We start from the raw sequence: 9,285 nt of genomic DNA, 5'->3' as shown, positions 1-9,285 counted from the left end.
GGATTTTTGAGGGAAAAAGCAGGATTTGTGAGGGAAAAAGCGGAATTTGTGAGGGGAAAATGGGATTTATGAAGGAAAAAGTGGGATTTGTGAGGGGAAAAGTGGGATTTGTGAGGGGGAAAGTGGGATTTGTGAGGGAAAAAGTGGGATTTGTGAGGGAAAAAGTGGGATTTGTGAGGGAAAAAGGGGGTTTTGTGAGGGAAAATGTGGGGTTTATGGGGAAAAAATGGGATTTATGCGGGAAAAAGTGGTATTTGTGAGGGAAAAAGTGGGATTAATGAGGAAAATGTGGGATTTTTGAGGGGAAAAGTGGGATTTGTGAGGGAAAAAGTGGGTTTTGTGAGGGAAAACGTGGGGTTTATGGGGGAAAAAGTGGTATTTGTGAGGGAAAAAGTGGGATTTGTGAGGGTAAAAGTGGGACTTATGAGGGATAAAAGTGGAATTGTGAGGGAAAAAGTGGAATTTGTGAGGAAATAATTGGGATTTGTGAAGAAAAAAGTGGGATTTATGAGGGGAGAAAGTGGGATTTGTGAGGGAAAAAGTGGGATTTCTGAGGGAAAAAGTGGAATTTGTGAGGGAAAAATTGGGATATGTGAGGGAAAAAGTGGGATTTGTGAGGGGAAAAGTGGGATTTATGGAGGAGAAAGTGGGATTTGTGAGGGGAAAATTGGGATTTCTGAGGGGAAAATTACGATTTGTGAGGGGAAAAGTGGGATTTGTGAGGTTAAAAGTCGGATTTATGACAGGAAAAACTGGGATTTGTGAGGGGAAAAGTGGGATTTGTGAGGGGAAAAGTGGGATTTGTGAGGGTGAAGTGGGATTTATGAAGGGAAACATGGGATTTGTGTGGGAAAAAGTGGGATTTGTGAAGGAAAAATTGGGGTTTATGGTGGAGAAAGTGGGATTTTTGAGGGAAAAAGTGGGATTTTTGAGGGAAAATTGGGATTTGTGAGGGAAAAGTGGGATTTATGGAGGAGAAAGTGGGATTTTTGAGGGAAAAAGTGGGATTTATGGAGGAGAAAATGGGATTTATGGAGGAGAAAGTGGGATTTTTGAGGGAAAATTGGGATTTTTCAGGGAAAATTGGGATTTTAAGGGAAAAAGTGGCATTTGTGAGGGGAAAAGTGGGATTTATGAGGGGAAAATGGGATTTGTGAGGGAAAAAGTGGGATTTGTGAGGGGAATAGTGGGATTTGTGTTTGGAAAAGTGGGATTTGTGAGGGAAAAAGTGGGATTTCTGAGGGAAAAAGTGGGATTTATGAGGGGAAAATTGCAATTTTTGAGGGAAAAAGTGGGATTTATGAGGGGAAAATGGGATTTGTGAGGGAAAAGGTGAGATTTGTGAGGGAAAAATGGGATTTGTGAGGGAAAAAGTGGGATTTATGCGGGGAAAAAGTGGGATTTGTGAGGGAAAAATGGGATTTGTGAGGGAAAAAGTGGGACTTACGCGGGAAAAAGTGGGATTTATGCGGGAAAAAGTGGGATTTGTGAGGGGAAAATGGGATTTGTGAGGGGAAAAGTGGGATTTGTGAGGGGAAAAGTGGCTTTTGTGAGGGGAAAAGTGGGATTTATGAAGGAAAAAAGTGGGATTTATGAAGGAAAAAAGTGGGATTTATGAAGGAAAAAAAGTGGGATTTGTGAGGGAAAAGTGGGATTTATGAATGAAAAAGTGGGATTTCTGAGGGAAAATGGGATTTATGAGGGAAAAAGTGGTATTTGTGAGGGAAAAAGTGGGATTTGTGAAGAAAAAAGTGGAATTTATGAGTTGAAAAGTGGGATTTCTGAGGGGAAAAGTGGGATTTATGAAGGAAAAATTGGGATTTGTAAGGGAAAAAATGGGATTTATGAGGGAAAAGTGGGATTTATCAGGGAAAAAGTGGGATTTGTGAGGGGAAAAGTGGGAGTTATGAAGGAGAAAGTGGGAGTTATGAGGGGAAAAACGGGATTTATGAGGGAAAAGTGGGATTTGTGAGGGAAAAGTGGGATTTAATAGAGGAAAACCCTGGTTTTAGGAGGGAAAAACAATGTGTTTGAGGCAAAAAGATGAATTTTGGGGGGAGGACAAAAACGGGGTTTAGGAAGTGAAAAGAGGGATTTAGGAGGAGAAAGAGGGTTTTTTTGTTAAAAAAGAGGGGGTTTGGGGAAGAAAAACGGGATTTAGGAAGGAAAACGGGGAACATTGTTGAGGGCACGGGGGGGTATAGAGGGGGTGAATAGAGGTGGAGTGTAGGGCGTGAATGGGGGGTGTAGAGGGGGGTATAAAGAGAAGTATAGAAGGGGTGCGTGGAGAGGGCTATGGGGCTGTAAAGAGGGGTATAGGGGGGAGCATGAAAGGGTATAGGAGATGGATAGAGAAAGTGTAAAGGGGGATATAGAGAGGGCGAATGAAGGGGGGATATGAAAGGGGGTATAGAGAGGGTGAGTAAAGGGGGGTATATAGGGGGTGTAGAAAAGGGGGGTGGAGAGGGTGCATAGGTGGGTATAGAGGGGGTAAAAGGGGTGCGTAGAGGGGGGTATAAAGAGTGGTGTAGAGGGGAATATAAAGGGATTGTGGAAGGGGTGCATAGAGGGGAGTATAAAGGGGGGTATAGAGAGGGGTAAAAGGGGTGCATAGAGATGGGTATGAAAGGGGATATAAAGGGGCGTATAAAGAGGGTATAGGGGGGATATAAAGGGAGTATGGAAGGGGTGCATAGAGGGGAATATAAAGGGGGGTATAGAATGGGGTAAGAGGGGTGCATAGAGGGGGGTATAAAGGTGTAGAGGGAGGTAAAAGGGCTTCGTAGAGGGATATAAAGGGGGGTATAGGAGGGATATAGAGGGAGTATGGAAGGGGAGCATAGAGGGGAGTATAAAGGGGGCATATAGAGAGGAGTAAAAGGGGGGCATAAAGGGAGTATAGATGGGGGTACAGAGAGGGGATCTAAAGCAGGGGTTTCATGAGGGTTATAGAGGGGGGTATGACAGGGGGTTTAGAGGGGGGATAAGGGGGGTACAGAGGGTGCGCACAGAGGGGGGCGGGGGGGTCCCTGACGCGCCCCCCTGCAGGCCCTTGGCGCGGCGCCCGCCATGTACAATGGGATCGGGCTGCCCACGCCGCGGGGCAGCGGCACCAACGGCTACGTCCAGCGCAACCTCTCGGCCCTGCGGCACAAGAAGGGGGGCGGCGGCGCCGAGCCCCCCCCCGGCGAGGAGGAGCTGCGCAGGCTGGAGGCCGGGCTGGCCAAGAGGCCCAACCCCGACATCCTGGACCACCAGCGCAAGAGGAAGGTGGAGCTGAAATGCCTGGAGCTGACCGAGCTCATGGAGGAGCAGGGGTGAGCATGGCTCCGAGAGCCTGTAGACGCCTATGGGAGCCCGCCCTATAGATACCTATGGGAGGGAGTCCTATAGACACCTATGGGAGCCCTATGGACACCTGTGGGAGCCCCTAAATACAGCTCTGTGAGGCCCTAAACACCCCTAAATACAGCTCTGAAATGCCTGGAGCTGACCGAGCTCATGGAGCAGCAGGGGTGAGCATGGCTCCGGGAGCCCTGTGGATACCTATGGGAGCCCTATGGACACCTATGGGAGCCGTATAGGCATTAATGGGACCCCCTGAACACCCCTAAATACAGCTCTGAATTGCCTGGAGCTGTCCAAGCTCATGGAGGAGCAGGGGTGAGCAGCGGGGACCCCTATGGACAGCTATGGGAGCCCTATAGACACCTGTGGGACCTCCATGTACTCCTATGGGACCCCCAAAACGTCCCTAGAACCCTCAAAATACATCTCTGAACCCCCCATGTACACCTATGGGAACCCCATAACACAGCTCTGAGTCACCAAAACTGCCCGTTTATGCCCCGAAACATATCTCTGAGACCCAGAACTCACCTCTTGAGTCCCCAAACCCTCCCTTTTGGACCCCAAAATGCACCTCTGCGACGCCCGAAATACCCCAAAGCCCCTCTCTGAGCCCCCGAATCTCCGCCCCCCCCCCCCCGGTACCCCCCAGCTCCCATTTGGAACCCCCAAACACCCCCCTTGCAACCCTGTAACACCCCCTTTGTGCCCCCAAACCCCCTTCCCACCCCTAAAACCCCCTTTTCTCTCAATCCCCCCCTTTTTGCCCCCCCCCCCCCCCAGCTACGCCGAGGGCGAGATCCAGGAGAAGGTGGCCACGTTCCGCATGATGCTGCTGGAGAAGGACGTGGCTTTGGGGGAACCCGAGCAGAAACCAACGTGAGCCCTCCCGAACTCCCCCTTACCCCCCCCCAGACCCCATAAACACCCCATTAACCCCCCCCACTTTATAGGGTGACAGAGACCCATCAGCTGGCTGAGGCCAACGAGAAGAAGAACGAGCGGCTCCGGGCGGCCTTCGGCATCAGTGACACCTATGTGGACGGCAGCTCCTTCGACCCCAGCCGCCGCGCCAAGGAGGCCCCCCCCGAGCCCCCCAACCCGGCCCCGTGAGCACTGGGGGGGAGTCACGGGGTTTGGGGGCTGGCGGTGGGGGGATTTGGGGCAGCAAAGAGGGGGGATGGGGTTCAGTAGGGTTTGGAAAGGGATTTGTGGGCTCGGGGGAATTGGGGGGGGTTGGGGTTCAGAAGGGTTTGGAAGGGGATTTGGGGGATCAGGGGGTTGGATTGAGGGGACTTTGGGGGGTTTTGGGGCAGAGGGTGGGTTTGGGGGGCTTTATGGGCGTTTGGGGGTTCAGAAGGTGGTTTTGCGGGGGGTTAAGCGAGTTTTGGAGTCTGGAGTATGGGCTTTAGGGGAGATCCGGGGGATTTTGGGGTACAGAAGAGTGAGGGGGCACAAGGTGGGTTTTGGGGGCTTTAGGGGGGCGTTGGTTTTCAGGGAGTGGTTTGGGGGGTTTAAACCCCCGTAAACCCCCTTTGGAGTCTAAAGTATGGCGTTTAGGGGAGATATGGGGGGTGTTGGGGTACACTGGGGGGTTTTGGGTGTCACTTTCTGCTGGGGGGCGTCCCCAAACCCCCCCTGACCCCCACTGGTGCTGTGCCTCCCCCCCCCCAGTGCTGTGAGGGACTCATCCAGCTCCCGCTCGCCCTCACCTAAGCAGAAGAAGAAGAAGAAGAAGAAGGATCGGGGCAGGTCAGGGGGGTTATTATGGGGTGTAGGAGTCTGTTAAGAGATGCAGGTGCTTATTATGGCACGCAGGGTGGGTTATTATGGGTTGCAAGGTGGGGTCTCATCGTTATCACCCCCTCTCCAGGTCTGCCAGTCGCTCTGGGGAGAGGAAGAAGAGCTCCAAGAAGAAGAAGCACAGGTGGGGTGCAGAGCCTCTATGGGGCAGAGCCGCTATGGGGCAGGGTTGCTACGGGGCAGCCCCTCATTTACCCCATGACCCCCCCCCCCCTTTTCCCATTCCTAGGTCTGAATCGGAGGCCAAGAAGCGGAAGCACCGGTGAGGGGGGGGTTCCTATGGGATTTAGGGAATCTGGGGGGGGGGGGGGGGTATGGGGAGTGGGAAATTGGCTTTGGGGGTGCTGTGGTAATGTCACTGATGGTGTCAATATCCCCCTCCCAGCTCTCCCAGCCCCAAAAGCAAGCACAAGGCCAAAGAGAAGAAGCGGAAGAGGTGAGAGTTGTGTACCCCCCCCCCAAAACCCCAAGCTCCCCATTGACCCTACATTGACCCCGAACAACGGGTCCCTCCCAGATCCACCTTGTGACCCCTACCCACATTATCCTCCACCTTGTCCACCCCATATCCTCTTTGTGTGCCCCCAATGACCCCATGAACCCCACTGTAACCCCCAACCCCCCATTTACCCCGCTTTACCCCCCCACCCCCCCTTTGTGCCCCTCCCTGCCCCCCAACCCCCCTTTTACCCTCCCACCTTGCCCCCCCCCTCCAACTTGTGGGCCCTCACTCCCTCCCCGTTTCCCCCCCCCACTGACCCCCCCGCTGCCCCCCCCAGATCCACCAGCGAATCGGCCTCTCAGAAGAGCCGCCGCGAGGGCCCCTCTTCCTCCCCTGCTGCCTCCTCCTCCTCCTCCGCCTCCTCCCGCAGCCGGTAAGTCCCAATCCCTCCCTTCTCTATACCCCGCCCCCGCCCCCCCACCTTGTTACCCCCCCCCCACCTTACCCCCCCCCGCACCCCCCCGCAGGTCCCGCAGCGTCACCGCCGCCACCCACCAAGACACCGAAGAGCCGGGGCCGGTCCCAGCCCCGGCACCGGCACCACCGGGCCCGGCCCCTGCACCGGAGGTGAGCCCCGGGGGGGGCGCGGCGGGACCGTGTGCGTGGGGGGGGCCCCCCCTTCCTCTCTGTACCCGCCCCCATTGACACCCCCCCGCCTTCTCTGTGTTTGCCATAGGAGCTGCCAGCGCCGTCGCTCGCCCCCGATGTCCCCATCGAGGAGCCCCAGGCACCGGCGCCGGTTGTGAGCCCCCCCCCGGCGGCACCGGCAGCGACCCCCCCATCACCAACACCAGCACCAGCACCAACCGCAGCCCCCGCAGCCGCAACCGAACCGACACCAACGGCACCCACACCAACCGCAACCGCCCCCCCCCAGCCGCCCCCCGCCGCCTCCCCAACCCCGTCCCCGCCCCCAGTTATCCCCCAGCGCCGCGCCCCCCCGTCCCCCTCCCCCTCTCCATCCCCCCCCCCCCGCCGCGCCAAGAGCCCCCCCTCGGCCGTGACGTCATCGCGCCGTGACCGCTCCCTGACCCCCCCCGCGCCGCCCCCCCCTTCCTCCTCCTCCTCCTCCAAGCGCTCCCGCGCCCGCCGTTCCCGCTCCCGATCCCGACGCCGCTCCCGCACCCCCCCCTCGCGCTCCTCCCGCCGCCGATCCCGCTCCCGCCGCCGCTCCCGCACCCCCCCTTCCTCCCGCTCCTCCCGCCGCCGCCGCTCCCGCTCCTCCCGCCGCCGCCGCTCCCGCTCCCGCACCCCGCTCTGGCGCCCCAACTCCACCAGCCCCATCCGCTGGCCCCTGCCGCGCTCCCGATCCCGCTCCCCGGCCCCGCGACGCCGCTCCCGCTCCCCCCGCGCCTGGTCCCGCTCCCGATGGGCCCGCTCCCGCTCCCGACGCCGCTCCCGCTCCGGCACGCGCCGACGCTCCCGCTCCCGACGCCGCTCCACCTCCCGCAGCCGCTCCGGTTCCTCCCCCCTGCCCCGGCGACGCCGCCGCCGCCGCTCCCGCTCCGATTCCTCCGGCAGGTCCCGGCGCGGGCGCTCCCCGTCCACCCCGCCCCGCGGCATCAAGCGGGCCCGCGCCGCCTCCCGCTCCCCATCCCGGCAGCGCCGCCGCCGCAGCTCCACGCGCTCCCCCCCGGCTCCGGCACCCACTTCCCAGCCCCAGGCCACCACCGCCGTGTCCCCCCCCAAACCCAAGCCCCCCTCCCCGGCGCCCCCCCCCGCGCGCCCCAAGTGGGTGCCCATCGCCGAGCTGCACCCGGCAGCACCGCAGCCCCCTCCCGGCTTAGCCAAGGCAGCCACCGCTCCCCCCGCAGCCCCACAAGCAGGGGAGGCCAAAGCGGCTGCACCCAAGTGGGTGCCTATCGGGGGGGGCCCTGCGCAGCCGGCACCCCCCGGCACCGAGGGAGGGGGCAGTGAGGTGCAAGGCGAAGGGAAGCCGCAGCCGGAGGCAAAAGCAGGCACCGGCGACACCAAACCGGCTCCAGTGGCAGCAGCGCAGCCCAGCCCCAAGGCGACCCCTGCAGCGGCGGCACCAGTGACCCCCCCCAAGGCTGCAGAGACCAAAGGCACCCCCGAGGCCAAAGCAGCCACGCCGGTGACCCCGGTCTCCCCAGCTCTACCCAAGGCCATGCCCGTAGTGGCACCGGTGAGCACCCCGAAGCCCGAAGCGAAGCCCGTAGCACCCAAAGCGGCGCCGAGCCCCGCAGCACCGGCCGTCACCCGGGCACCGCCACCACCGCCGCCACCACCGAGCACCCTCAAGCCAACGGCCACCCCCAAGCTGTCTCCTGGTACCCCCAACAAGCTGGGGACACCCCCGCCGCCCCCACCGGGCTTACCCAGGGCCCTGACGGCCAAGCTGCTGCCGGCGGCGCGCCTGGGGCTGCCCTCGTCACCAGTGGCGGCATCGGCGCTGCCACCCCCCCACGGGCACCGGCTCCTGGCTGGGCACAAGGTGATGGCAATGGCTCCCGCCGGTGGCACCATGGGCATCAATGGTGGGGGCACTGTCGCGGCGGCTGTTAAAGCCACTGTGGACACTGGCACCGGCACCAAGGCCACCGCTACGGACGCCGGGGCCGCCAAGGGCACCGTGGACAGCAGCACCGGCATCACCACCCCTAAGGCTGCTGTGGACACCATGAGCAGTGGCAGCGCCATTGGAGCCGCCTCCAAGGCCACCGTGGACAGCGGCACCGGCGTCACCGTCACCAAGGCCACTTGCAGTGCCGTCACGGCCACCGCCATGGCCACCAACAGTGTCACAGCCGCCAGCTCCAGTGCCACCACCAAGGCCGCTGCCGACGCCATCACCAGCGTCACCACCATGGATGTCGCCAGTGTCACCACCACCAAGGCCACCGCTGTGGCTACCGCTATGGCTGCCAGTGCCAGTGCCACCACCGTGGGCACCACCGCTGTGGCCACCTCCAAGGCCACCATGGATGCTGTCACCGGGGTCACCACCGCCGCGGCTGCCAGCGCCAGTGCAACCACCAAGGCCACCATGGATGCGGGCATCGGTGTTACCGTGGCCACCGCCGTGGGCCCTGCAACCACCAAGGCCCCTGGTGGCCCCACGGGTGCCAGCGCCACCGCGGTCGCTAGTGCCACCACCACGGCCACCAAAGGCTCTGTCACCATCACCACTGTGGATGGGGGCATCAGGTGCGCGGCTGTCAGCCCCAGTGCCACCAGTGCCGCCTGCGGTACCGTCACCACCATGGCCAGCAGCGTCACCAGTGCAAGCAGTGTCTTCAGTGGTCCCAGTGTCACCAGTGTGCTGAGCCGTCTCTCTGCAACCAGCGCCACCAGTACGACCAGTGTGCTCACCAGTCCCGGTGTCACCAGTACGACCAGCGCAACCAGCGTCACCATTGCTTCTAAGGATACCAGTGTCACCAGTGTCTTGAGTCGTCCCAGTGCGACCAGTATGACCACTGTGATCACCAGTCCTGGTGTCACCACTATGACCAGTGTCACCAGTGCAACTAGTGCTCCCAGTGTCTTCAGTGCGACCAGCATCACCAGTGTCCTGAGCCGTCCCAGCGTGACCAGTGTGCCTGCCAGTCCCAGTACCAGTGTCCTCGGTGCGACCAGTGCTCCCAGTGTCACCAGTGTCCTGAGCCGTC

At 59.9% G+C, this 9,285-nt stretch overlaps 1 protein-coding gene across 1 annotated transcript; it reads left to right on the top strand.

Annotated features, from left to right (window-relative positions):
- The first annotated feature begins 2,999 nt into the window (after positions 1-2,999).
- Positions 3,000-8,761, top strand: LOC130594440 (serine/arginine repetitive matrix protein 2-like). Its single transcript, XM_057400327.1, has 11 exons — positions 3,000-3,317; positions 4,132-4,227; positions 4,302-4,457; positions 5,023-5,100; positions 5,222-5,275; positions 5,381-5,413; positions 5,537-5,587; positions 5,931-6,026; positions 6,121-6,220; positions 6,330-8,696; positions 8,744-8,761. Exons 1-11 carry the CDS (start codon positions 3,070-3,072, stop codon positions 8,759-8,761), a joined length of 3,297 nt encoding a protein of 1,098 aa, XP_057256310.1. The 5' UTR covers positions 3,000-3,069.
- The last annotated feature ends 524 nt before the right edge of the window (positions 8,762-9,285 follow it).

Source organism: Pezoporus wallicus, unplaced genomic scaffold (assembly GCF_028554395.1).
Source record: "Pezoporus wallicus isolate ANWC-B61680 ecotype Strahan unplaced genomic scaffold, APGP_CSIRO_Pwel_v1 contig_14717, whole genome shotgun sequence".
Taxonomy (NCBI): Eukaryota; Metazoa; Chordata; class Aves; order Psittaciformes; family Psittacidae; genus Pezoporus; species Pezoporus wallicus.
Note: the sequence above shows the minus strand (reverse complement) of the source record. Positions and strands in the feature narration are given on the sequence as shown.

What these genes read in the sequence shown, in the direction of transcription:
- LOC130594440 (XM_057400327.1), top strand. Translation starts at nt 3,070, where the DNA reads ATGTACAATGGGATCGGGCTGCCCACGCCGCGGGGCAGCGGCACCAAC. An exon ending in AAGAAGAAGGATCGGGGCAG is followed by an intron (nt 5,101 to 5,221) that starts GTCAGGGGGGTT and finishes CCCCCTCTCCAG; the next exon opens with GTCTGCCAGTCGCTCTGGGG. An exon ending in AAAGAGAAGAAGCGGAAGAG is followed by an intron (nt 5,588 to 5,930) that starts GTGAGAGTTGTG and finishes TGCCCCCCCCAG; the next exon opens with ATCCACCAGCGAATCGGCCT.